The 13,370-nt window shown below is 40.6% G+C and overlaps 1 protein-coding gene across 8 annotated transcripts in view; it reads right to left on the bottom strand.

The window, feature by feature from the left end:
* Positions 1 to 6,479: 6,479 nt before the first annotated feature.
* Positions 6,480 to 13,370, bottom strand: part of LOC131936713 (uncharacterized) — a 41,344-nt gene continuing 34,453 nt past the window's right edge. For 7 of the 8 annotated variants that reach the window (XM_059293759.1, XM_059293760.1, XM_059293761.1 and 4 more), the window contains exons 11-14: positions 12,475 to 12,565; positions 9,233 to 9,381; positions 7,297 to 7,438; positions 6,480 to 7,163 (exon numbers count right to left, since the gene is read on the bottom strand). In XM_059293759.1, coding sequence (XP_059149742.1) covers positions 7,013 to 7,163; positions 7,297 to 7,438; positions 9,233 to 9,381; positions 12,475 to 12,565 — 533 coding nt within the window. In that variant the 3' untranslated portion in view covers positions 6,480 to 7,012. Of the gene's footprint in view, positions 7,164 to 7,296; positions 7,439 to 7,930; positions 8,055 to 9,232; positions 9,382 to 12,474; positions 12,566 to 13,370 lie in introns of those variants that run through there. The other variant, XM_059293767.1, reaches the window with a different exon arrangement.

Here is a 13,370-nt window from a genome sequence, read left to right as displayed (position 1 = left end):
AACAAGCTTTTATGTAATGATGCACTAAAAGTAGAAAATAAATTATACACTACTATTTAAATAACTAGAAAGAAAAGCGTGGGTCACTTAAGTACTTTAGTACCTAAAAAGATACCTTTACTAATATTTGAGAAGAGACTCCACGAAGGTAAACATAGCGTGAACCACAGCTCACTAAGACCATTTAGGGGTGGGGATGGTAGGGAGCTCGTTTACAGCTTGTTTTCTAGCGTCTCCCAGAAGAGATTATATATATAGATAGATTAGTTTTACGACCTATTTGATTGCTAATCCTTTAAAAAAGCATGTTTTTCATCCTTGTCTACAATATGTTTGAAGGAAGTAGGTTTTAAAAAAAAACGTTCTCTATCATTGCATGGTACAATTTTGTCAACTAAAATTGTTATACTTAACTGCATGGACAATTTAATTGGCGGAGCTAATGAAAACGTGTCTATTCTTGTATAACAATTAACATCACACAATAGACAAAGGTCTGACCCATCACGATTCGTCACAATGCAATATACTACACGCTACAGTCGACCCAGTAAATAACCAAACGACAGCCCTATATTAAGTTATATTTTATTTTAGAAAGTTTTGTGCAAACATTTTAAAATTCATTGTAATGTTAACAAGACCACCCGTTATCCTTTGGATAACTACAGGCCAAGTGTTAGTTCATAAGTAAAGTCATGCTTTCTTTGATGCTTTCTATTTTCTTCCTCCCCACTGTCACACATCGTCACAAAAAGCCAGACACTCACATCTATAAAGACGTCACATCTCAGCCAACAAGTTTTTGTCTTTTGAAAGACATGGTGCTGACCACACTTTCCCTTCATATGCTGAAGTCATAGAAACAGGCGATCTCTACTCAGAGGCGTAGCGACCCCTCCCAGCGCCTGTGGTGAACTTACAATATGGCACCCCCATACACACACACACACATATATATATATATATATATATATATATATATATATATATATATATATATATATATATATATATATATATATATATGCTACAGTCTGGGAAAAATGTATCAATTACTACTGTGTATGATTTTCGTTCACTAAAACTTTATTCGACGCCAATTACACTCCCGTTAAAATATGTTATCCTTTTAAAAAAAGATAAGTCATGTCAGAAATAAAATAATCATCATCTGAGTTTAGATGGAAGTTCGTAGCTAATTTGTTTAGAGCTAGAATAGTGTTTTATGTTCTATCATTGGAACACCGTCTGTTTTGATATGATACATAGATACATAGATGATACATAGATGATATATAGATGGATTATAAGTTTGTTAGTATAAGGTCATACAAGTCAGTGGCGTAGCCAGGATCGTCTCAAGGGGGGGGGGGGGGTCCAATTTTTACCCGGGGACAAACTTTTGATTTGCACCCCCCTCAGACTTTTGATTTGCACCCCCCCCCCCTTAAACTTTCGATTTGCACCCCCTCATACTTTATATATATATATATATATATATATATATACACCGAGGGGACTATGGGGGGGGGGGGGTTATGAACCCCCCTGCCTACGCCACTGATACAAGTCAGTGGCGGAACGAGAAAAAAAGGGCCACCCCGCAAAAAAAATTCTGGGCCCCCTTATATATATATATATATATATATATATATATATATATATATATATATATATATATATATATATATATATATATATATATATATACAAACACAGAATATAAAAAGTCTTTATTTTTTCAATTTAAACAAATTACATGTTATGTGTGTGAGTGCATTAGTCAGTTTTGCTGTAATACTGCCTACCTTTAATACTTAGCCGCTCAAAAGAATATAAAACATGAAAGCTGTGTATGTGTAATGGTTTCTCGTGTTATGTTTATTTTTGTTTTTTTTGTATATATATTATTTGTTTTAAATATATTTCCTATTTATGCTATGTCATTCTTTAGTATGTATTTTATAAAAATAATAATCAAGAAAAGGAATTGCTTTTTCATTTGTTTAGTATAAATATATTTAAAGGAGCTTATGTGCACCCGTATTTAATTATTTAAAAAAGGGAAATAAGTCTTGGAAGTGTTTTGAACATTTGCCTATCTTTCACACTACAGCTCAGGCATATAGTTTTTTAACGCAACATGTGTTAGCTACTGTATAACATCACTACAGTAATAGATCTGTTTGTTATTTACAAAAGCTTTAACCGTCAAGTAAAAAATGCAAGAAAATTATTTTTTTTTAACTATAAAGAATTTATTATGGTCGGCTATGGGCCCCTAAATGGCGTGGGCCACCCCGCATTGCGGGGTCTGGCGGCACTGTAGTTCCGCCCCTGATACAAGTCATACACAATAGCAAATTATCAGAAACATTTTTTGTACACATTGGAATACGACATTAGTATTTCGTTTACTAGTTGATTGTATAAAGAAACAAGCTAGAGGAAACAAACTGGAATCCAACGGACACAAAAGCTCGAAGTCTTAGATTTCGCAGATGTGCACTGTCTCCTCGCACATAGTCAACAACAAATTGTACTGGTTTAAGAAGCAGTAATAACCGGTGTAATTGTAGTGACACCGCCCATGACGTTCAGATTAGAATCAGCAGCGATAAAATGCGTTTTAACATTCTAAGCCAATGTGGAATTAAAATGTAATGTCAAAAACAAATTCAATCAGGATCTACAGCTCAATGTAAAGTCTCTGAACTAGGTGGTTACAGACAGTGGAGAATTAAATAAGAATAACGAAAAGGTGGTGGTTCGGTACGATAAATCAGAAGGGCAGTAAATATCAATAAGCAAGTGCGTGAATGCGCATATGAAATTTGTGGTTAAGAACCACTGCTTCAGAGTGTAGTTTGTAGAAGGTGCAAGGTTATTTGGTCTACTTTTGGTCGTGTCTTTAGAACAATTTAGATAATTATAGTATATTACAGTTATAAATTATCAGTTAGGTTGAACAAAGTAAAAAAGCAGCAGAGTTTCTTGTGTTTGTATTATAATACTATTGCCACATATTGAGGACAAAATATGTGAAGTTATTGTATTAATAACTAGATTAAATGGTCAGTTTAGGGAGAAATACAACGGGTGCTAGGTTGATAGTGTTGTCTTTTCCCTAAATGGAAACAAATACCAATATCACTAACTCAATTTTTGATTTTCATGGGGTAGGCTCAGAGGCGTAGCGACCCTTCCCGGCGCCCGGGGACAAACTTTTCGATTTGAACCCCCCCCCCTCAAGATTTCGATTTGCACCCCCCTCAACCTTTCAATTTATTTTTCCAGTCCATTTTGGCGCCCCCTAAGGTCGGCGCCCGGGGACATATATCCCCTCGCTACGCTACTGGGTAGGCTCCAGAAAAAACTTCTTAATTAAAACGTTTTATTGATTTATTTGTGTATATCTTCGTTGATTTATTTGTGTATATCTAAGTTAGGGTACTTAAAGGAGCATATTTGCAAGCACCAGGGACTTTTTTGAAAATATGGTTGCCATGGCAACGGCGGCCATCTTGAAAAAAACAACAACCTTTTGTGGAGTTCTAAAATTTCATAAACATATATATCGGCAATATTATAATCATTGATCCTTCTTGTACTAACACTAATAGAGTCAGCTGGCTAGTTTTTGTAACAGAAAACACTCTAGAAACATTTGTTTTGCATTTTCAAAATTTGGTTTGGCAAAATTCCATTGAAATTAACAAAATTTAGTGGTATTTCACCATAAAAATCTTTGAAAATTTGAAAAAAATATTTACAAAAACTAGCCAGCTGACTCTATTATTGTTAGTTCAAGAAGGATCCATGATTATATGGGCGGTTTATATGTTACTTTACGACATTTTAGAACTCCACAAAAGGAAGTTTTTCCAAGATGGCCGCCATTGCAATCATATTTTCAAAAGAGTCCCTGGTACATGCAATGTTTTCCCTTAAGTACCCTAACTTATATCAGGGGTCTCCAGACTGAGGGCCGCATTGACTATCAAATTTCAGTTCGGGGGCCAGAGTTTCTTCAAGGCATATCTTCGGTGTTATGGAGCCCCCCCCCCCCCCCCCCCCCCGATAAAATGTAATTTATATAGAAATATATACAAATTGCAAGTGCTGCCTCCCCCTCCCCCCCCCGAGAAAAAATCTGAAAGAAACACTGTCGGGGTCCGACAACACACTCGAGGTCCAAGTTTGCTCTCAAGTTATTCTTCACGTATTCTAGATCTTTGGTTGAGCCCATGTGACTTTATTAAATTTGCCATCTTCACCACATGATTCAGTACACTGCTAATGTCCATATATTTAGCACTCAAACCTTGCTGATGAATAATAGAGTACAGGAGCATTGGTTGTAGAATATTTTTCTCATTCGCGTGTCCAACCAAGCCTTTTTTTATGCCACTAATGTACTTTTCCCCATCAACAGTCAGGTAACTGAGGCTAGTTCAGTCCAATTTATAATCAGCAAATGTTTTCTTTAAGAATATATCCTCTCCGGTAACAGTGCCATACATATTATGTAGGGAAGCCAGCTCTTGTGTTATGTTCATGTCTTCATCCACACCCCTAATGAACACAAGCAGTTGAGAGGTGAAACATATGTCCAGCGACTCATCCATTGCAATTAAAAAATCGCGAAACTTGCTTGCATTTTTCGCTATTTGAGTCACGATGTTTTCGCCAATGTCTACAACACGGTGGGCAAAGGTATGCCCCAAAGCTACATTTTCAAATTGTTTTGAATTTTCTGGGCAAAGTTCCTCAGCCACCTCTGACAGACATTTTTTCCGTGGACAAAATGATCTCCGCGGGCCGGTTGAGAGGACCTTGCGGGCCGCAGTTTGGAGACCCCTGTTATATATATATATATATACACAAATAAATAAAAAAGGCTTATAAATGAAAAAAGTTTTTTCCCGGTGCCTACCCCCTTAACTGGAAAAGAAAAACGTCATTGAAAACTGATTTGTATCCATAAACAGTATTTTAATCAGCCATTTGACTTGAAATAAAACACATGATAATGTCAATCTTAATCTTTTAATTTTTTATATATTGTAATGCTTACAATATATATATTACTTTTCCGGCACTTTTCTGTATATCTCCATTCACTATTTAAATTAGACGATCAAATTAGGCTTTTATTTCTATAATCAGTGCCGTCATTAGTATCATTTTCGGCATTAGATCCTTAATTAGATTTTTTTTTATCCAACAATCAATGACGCCATTCTTCTTTTCTTGTCTAGACGCGAAATGTAGACATTACCACAATACTTTATCTGGTAACCTTGATCTATAAATAGTTACTACACATTCATAAAAAAATATAGTCGTAGTCAAACTCCAAACCGGAAACAGAAAAATGCGCAAGAGAAAATTGCTTACTCAGAAATTTTCGCACACAGAAAAATGCACAATAGACAATGCCACCCAGATCTGTCTATGAGTATGACAATGTGCGTATGTATATTTATGCATGCCTGTTAAGTTTGTATGTGATTACGTATATATTTTCTCATTTTTGCATATTTTAATTTAAAAAAAAGCCACCGCTCTTTCTAAAATGTATAGAAACATAAATTGCTAAGATTTTCCGATCATATATTATAAACATAGATGCATTGACCAAGGGGCATCAACCATAGATGATTGGCCCACACGGTGTTTGACAACAGCGAAGGGTTGTCCACTGGCAATTTGTAAACCAGGGTTGTGTAATCACAGATGATTGGACAAAATGTGGTTCGTACGACTACGCCCACGACTGTCTGTCTGTGGGCCTACTTTGGAGACCGCGGCACAGGGCTTGTCGAGTCGTAAAGCTCATGGTTGCTAAACCGAAAAGTCTCCAGTTCGAACCCTCGGGCAGATGAGGCTCATTAGCCACTCTTCTAGGAGAGACAACTCCAAAATTAAACAACTGCTGCCTTGGTTGGACAAAGGCTATGGAAGCAAATCCAAAAAGAAAAGCAGGCTGAAATCGGAGTCATTGGCCTCAATGGCGCATAACCAGTTGACACGTAAAGCTTAATTGTGTTGAAGGCATGGTCGAGTCGGCAAAAAGCACATGGTTGATAAATTATAACAAAGTCTCGAGTTCAAACCCACTGGCAGATAAATCTCGATCCCCTTCAACACTAAACATTAAGAACGAAGAAGCAGAAGAAGAAGGAGACCGCGGCAACAGGCACAGTAGTATACATAGGCCTATATATAAATTATATATATATATATATATATATATATATATATATATATATGTTTATTTATTAATTATAGACAGATATTTAATTTTAAGGTCTTAAAAATTGTTTATAAAAAAAAACCTCAAGTAATCATTGTTCTTTTGTACTTGTTTTTAACTAATTAGATCTAATTGTTATTTCAAATACTTTTCTAAGATTGCATGTGTGGGGGCACACCATTTATATTTTTTAAATCAAATTAACAAAATAAGTTAATAAGCAAAATAATATATTTTAATAATAATGAACAAATAATTATAAAATGTGTACAAGAAATATGAAAACATGAGTTGGTCCATCAGTTGGTCCAGTATAACTTAGAGCTGTCCACTTTAAGGGAATGATGGGACACTACCAACAGACAAAGGGAATGATGGGACACTACCAACAGACAAAGGGAATGATGGGACACTACCAACAGACAAAGGGAATGATGGGACACTACCAACAGACAAAGGGAATGATGGGACACTACCAACAGACAAAGGGAATGATGGGACACTACCAACAGACAAAGGGAATGATGGGACACTACCAACAGACAAAGGGAATGATGGGACACTACCAACAGACAAAGGGAATGATGGGACACTACCAACAGACAAAGGGAATGATGGGACACTACCAACAGACAAAGGGAATGATGGGACACTACCAACAGACAAAGGGAATGATGGGACACTACCAACAGGCAAAGGGACCCTATCTGATGGATCAAATCTTATGGCAAGGATCACTTTCTTGCAAAATCACCTAAACAAGAAGGAGAAAAATCCAGAACTTTTATCAGCATTGCACTTAGAATCCACAAGTTGGAAGCTTTCACCCACAGTTTTTTTACAGTAGACAAAAAACAAGCGTTCAGATTTGGTTAGTAGTGTATCCAGATCAAACTTGAGCCTGGTAATAAATCATAGTTAAGCTAAGGGTAACCAAGGTCTATTTGTTCAGCTTAAAAGAATAAACTCATTTGGATAATTGAACTAGGGTTGAGACTAATTAATGACTAATTAAAACTGATGTAACAACTCACTCATTGATGAGAGTAAAAACTTGACCACAGTCCAAGCAGTTAAAAAATTCTTCCCTGCACTCTGTCAGAACAGTGGCACACATGAACACTTCAAAGGTGTATTCTTTCTGTGTGGTCAGTCCAGTGGTTCTCACATCACCACCTAGGGCACAACCACATATGGTTAGGGTTAGGTGTATTCTTTCTGTGTGGTCAGTCCAGTGGTTCTCACATCACCACCTAGGGCACAACCACATATGGTTAGGGTTAGGTGTATTCTTTCTGTGTGGTCAGTCCAGTGGTTCTCACATCACCACCTAGGGCACAACCACATATGGTTAGGGTTAGGTGTATTCTTTCTGTGTGGTCAGTCCAGTGGTTCTCACATCACCACCTAGGGCACAACCACATATGGTTAGGGTTAGGTGTATTCTTTCTGTGTGGTCAGTCCAGTGGTTCTCACATCACCACCTAGGGCACAACCACATATGGTTAGGGTTAGGTGTATTCTTTCTGTGTGGTCAGTCCAGTGGTTCTCACATCATCACCTAGGGCACAACCACATATGGTTAGGGTTAGGTGTATTCTTTCTGTGTGGTCAGTCCAGTGGTTCTTACATAACCACCTAGGGCACAACCACATATGGTTAGGGTTAGGTGTATTCTTTCTGTGTGGTCAGTCCAGTGGTTCTCACATCACCACCTAGGGCACAACCACATATGGTTAGGGTTAGGTGTATTCTTTCTGTGTGGTCAGTCCAGTGGTTCTCACATCACCACCTAGGGCACAACCACATATGGTCAAGGTGGATTGTACATCTGGTGCTATTTTAAGTCAAATGTCTGGTGCTAATTTAAGTCAAATGTCTGGTGCTAATTTAAGTCAAATGTCTGGTGCTAATTTAAGTTAAATGTCTGGTGCTAATTTAAGTCAAATGTCTGGTGCTAATTTAAGTCAAATGTCTGGTGCTAATTTAAGTCAAATGTCTGGTGCTATTTTAAGTCAAATGTCTGGTGCTAATTTAAGTCAAATGTCTGGTGCTAATTTAAGTCAAATGTCTGGTGCTAATTTAAGTCAAATGTCTGGTGCTAATTTAAGTTAAATGTCTGGTGCTAATTTAAGACAAATGTCTGGTGCTAATTTAAGACAAATGTCTGGTGCTAATTTAAGTCAAATGTCTGGTGCTAATTTAAGTCAAATGTCTGGTGCTATTTTAAGTCAAATGTCTGGTGCTAATTTAAGACAAATGTCTGGTGCTAATTTAAGTCAAATGTCTGGTGCTATTTTAAGTCAAATGTCTGGTGCTAATTTAAGTCAAATGTCTGGTGCTAATTTAAGTCAAATGTCTGGTGCTAATTTAAGTCGAATGTCTGGTGCTAATTTAAGTCAAATGTCTGGTGCTAATTTAAGTCAAATGCCTGGTGCTAATTTAAGTCAAATGTCTGGTGCTAATTTAAGTCAAATGTCTGGTGCTAATTTAAGTCAAATGTCTGGTGCTAATTTAAGTCAAATGTCTGGTGCTAATGGTAGACTAAAGGTCTGGTTCTAAAGTTTGTCAAATGGTGACTTATTGTCCTGATGACCTACTGAACCAGTGACCTACTTTGATATACGTTCCTGATGGCCTATTATTCTGATGACCTAAAGACCTGTAGGTGACCTAAAGACCTGTAGGTGACCTAAAGACCTGTAGGTGACCTAAAGACCTATAGGTGACCTAAAGACCTGTAGGTGACCTAAAGACCTGTAGGTGACCTAAAGACCTATAGGTGACCTAAAGACCTGTAGGTGACCTAAAGACCTGTAGGTGACCTAAAGACCTGTAGGTGACCTAAACACCTTTAGGTGACCTAAAGAAAATTAGGTGACCTAAAGACCTGTAGGTGACCTAAAGACCTGTAGGTGACCTAAAGACCTGTAGGTGACCTGTACTGACCTGTAGGTGACCTGTACTGACCTGTATTTTCAAATTCCCTCCTCTCCTCCCTCATGACGGCCCTCTCAGCCTCTAAGCTGGTCAGCTCAATGTGGTGGCTGGACAGGATCTCAAAACATCGCAGGGAATCATTGTAATTAAACTCTCGTTTAAAGCCCAGCAGGAGCCACCTGATTAAACCATGATAATACCAGATGGTAAATATGTAGAAACCCTAGTGACAACCCCCTAGACCCAATGACAACCCCCATCCCATGACAACCCCCTGTACCAGTGACAACCCCTATACCAGTGACAACCCCCATTCTCATGACAACCCCCTGTTCCTGTGACAACCCCTAGACCCAATAACAACCCCTAGACCCAATAACTACCCCTGTGACAACCCCCTGTACCTGTGACAACCCCTAGACCCAATAACAACCCCCTGTACCAGTGACAACCCCCATACCCATGACAGCCCCCCGTGACAACCCCCTGTACCTGTGACAAAAGAAAAGATTCCCCAGGTCTAGAGTCTCAAGATGTGACAACCCCCTGTACCTGTGACAACCCCCAGTGACAACCCCCGTGTGACAACCCCCTGTACCTGTGACAAAAGAAAAGATTCCCCAGGTCTAGAGTCTCAAGATGTGACAACCCCCTGTACCAGTGACAACCCCCAGTGACAACCCCCGTGTGACAAACCTCTGTACCTGTTAAAAAAGAAAAGATTCCCCAGGTCTAGAGTCTCAAGATGTGACAACCCCCTGTGACAACCCCCTGTACCTGTGACAAAAGAAAAGATTCCCCAGGTCTAGAGTCTCAAGATGTGACAACCCCCTGTGACAACCCCCTGTACCTGTGACAAAAGAAAAGATTCCCCAGGTCTAGAGTCTCAAGATGTGACAACCCCCTGTGACAACCCCCTGTACCTGTGACAAAAGAAAAGATTCCCCAGGTCTAGAGTCTCAAGATGTGACAACCCCCTGTACCTGTGACAACCCCCAGTGACAACCCCCTGTGACAACCCCCTGTACCTGTGACAAAAGAAAAGATTCCCCAGGTCTAGAGTCTCAAGATGTGACAACCCCCTGTACCTGTGACAACCCCCTGTGACAACCCCCTGTACCTGTGACAAAAGAAAAGATTCCCCAGGTCTAGAGTCTCAAGATGTGACAACCCCCTGTACCTGTGACAACCCCCAGTGACAACCCCCTGTACCTGTGACAAAAGAAAAGATTCCCCAGGTCTAGAGTCTCAAGATGTGACAACCCCCTGTACCTGTGACAAAAGAAAAGATTCCCCAGGTCTAGAGTCTCAAGATGTGACAACCCCCTGTACCTGTGACAACCCCCTGTACCTGTGACAACCCCCTGTACCTGTGACAAAAGAAAAGATTCCCCAGGTCTAGAGTCTCAAGATGTGACAACCCCCTGTACCTGTGACAACCCCCAGTGACAACCCCCTGTACCTGTGACAAAAGAAAAGATTCCCCAGGTCTAGAGTCTCAAGATGTGACAACCCCCTGTGACAACCCCCTGTACCTGTGACAAAAGAAAAGATTCCCCAGGTCTAGAGTCTCAAGATGTGACAACCCCCTGTGACAACCCCCTGTACCTGTGACAAAAGAAAAGATTCCCCAGGTCTAGAGTCTCAAGATGTGACAACCCCCTGTACCTGTGACAACCCCCAGTGACAACCCCCTGTGACAACCCCCTGTACCTGTGACAAAAGAAAAGATTCCCCAGGTCTAGAGTCTCAAGATGTGACAACCCCCTGTGACAACCCCCTGTACCTGTGACAAAAGAAAAGATTCCCCAGGTCTAGAGTCTCAAGATGTGACAACCCCCTGTACCTGTGACAACCCCCTGTACCTGTGACAAAAGAAAAGATTCCCCAGGTCTAGAGTCTCAAGATGTGACAACCCCCTGTGACAACCCCCTGTACCTGTGACAAAAGAAAAGATTCCCCAGGTCTAGAGTCTCAAGATGTGACAACCCCCTGTGACAACCCCCTGTACCTGTGACAAAAGAAAAGATTCCCCAGGTCTAGAGTCTCAAGATGTGACAACCCCCTGTGACAACCCCCTGTACCTGTGACAAAAGAAAAGATTCCCCAGGTCTAGAGTCTCAAGATGTGACAACCCCCTGTGACAACCCCCTGTACCTGTGACAAAAGAAAAGATTCCCCAGGTCTAGAGTCTCAAGATGTGACAACCCCCTGTGACAACCCCCTGTACCTGTGACAAAAGAAAAGATTCCCCAGGTCTAGAGTCTCAAGATGTGACAACCCCCTGTACCTGTGACAACCCCCAGTGACAACCCCAGTGTGACAACCCCCTGTACCTGTGACAAAAGAAAAGATTCCCCAGGTCTAGAGTCTCAAGATGTGACAACCCCCTGTACCAGTGACAACCCCCTGTGACAACCCCCTGTACCTGTGACAAAAGAAAAGATTCCCCAGGTCTAGAGTCTCAAGATGTGACAACCCCCTGTGACAACCCCCTGTACCTGTGACAAAAGAAAAGATTCCCCAGGTCTAGAGTCTCAAGATGTGACAACCCCCTGTGACAACCCCCTGTACCTGTGACAAAAGAAAAGATTCCCCAGGTCTAGAGTCTCAAGATGTGACAACCCCCGTGTGACAACCCCCTGTACCTGTGACAAAAGAAAAGATTCCCCAGGTCTAGAGTCTCAAGATGTGACAACCCCCTGTGACAACCCCCTGTACCTGTGACAAAAGAAAAGATTCCCCAGGTCTAGAGTCTCAAGATGTGACAACCCCCTGTGACAACCCCCTGTACCTGTGACAAAAGAAAAGATTCCCCAGGTCTAGAGTCTCAAGATGTGACAACCCCCGTGTGACAACCCCCTGTACCTGTGACAACCCCCTGTACCTGTGACAAAAGAAAAGATTCCCCAGGTCTAGAGTCTCAAGATGTGACAACCCCCTGTGACAACCCCCTGTACCTGTGACAAAAGAAAAGATTCCCCAGGTCTAGAGTCTCAAGATGTGACAACCCCCTGTGACAACCCCCTGTACCTGTGACAAAAGAAAAGATTCCCCAGGTCTAGAGTCTCAAGATGTGACAACCCCCGTGTGACAACCCCCTGTACCTGTGACAACCCCCTGTACCTGTGACAAAAGAAAAGATTCCCCAGGTCTAGAGTCTCAAGATGTGACAACCCCCTGTGACAACCCCCTGTACCTGTGACAAAAGAAAAGATTCCCCAGGTCTAGAGTCTCAAGATGTGACAACCCCCTGTGACAACCCCCTGTACCTGTGACAAAAGAAAAGATTCCCCAGGTCTAGAGTCTCAAGATGTGCCAGCAGCGCAGGGTCCATCTCCTGCAGCAACATGCGTACCAGATCTGTCAAATGGTGACACAACCATTACATGGTGACACATCTATCAAATGGTGACACATCTATCAAATGGTGACACAACCATCACATGGTGACACATCTATCAAATGGTGACACAACCATCACATTGGTGACACATCTATCAAATGGTGACACATCTATCAAATGGTGACACAACCATCACATGGTGACACATCTATCAAATGGTGACACAACCATCACATTGGTGACACATCTATCAAATGGTGACACATCTATCAAATGGTGACACAACCATCACATGGTGACACAACCATCAAATGGTGACACAACCATCACATGGTGACACATCTATCAAATGGTGACACAACCATCAAATGGTGACACAACCATCACATGGTGACGAATCTATCAAATGGTGACACAACCATCAAATGGTGACACAATCATCACATGGTGACACAACCATCACATGGTGACACAACCACACAACCATCAAATGGTGACACAACCATCACATGGTAAACACATTTATCAAATGGTGACACATTGATCAAATGGTGACACATTGATCAAATGGTGACACATTGATCAAATAGTGGCACAACCATCAAATAGTGACACAACCAACAAATGGTGACACAACCATCACATGGTGACACATATATAAATGGTGACACATATCAAATGTAGTACAATGATCAAATGGTGACACAACCATCACATGGTGACACAACCATCACATGGTAAACACATCTATCAAATGGATTAATGATCAAATGGTGACACATTGATCAAATTGTGACACAACCATCAAATGGTGGCACAATG

Source organism: Physella acuta, unplaced genomic scaffold, assembly GCF_028476545.2.
Source record: "Physella acuta isolate Inbredline_101_S28 unplaced genomic scaffold, ASM2847654v3 ptg000186l, whole genome shotgun sequence".
In the NCBI taxonomy this organism is placed as follows: Eukaryota; Metazoa; Mollusca; class Gastropoda; family Physidae; genus Physella; species Physella acuta.
Note: the sequence above shows the minus strand (reverse complement) of the source record. Positions and strands in the feature narration are given on the sequence as shown.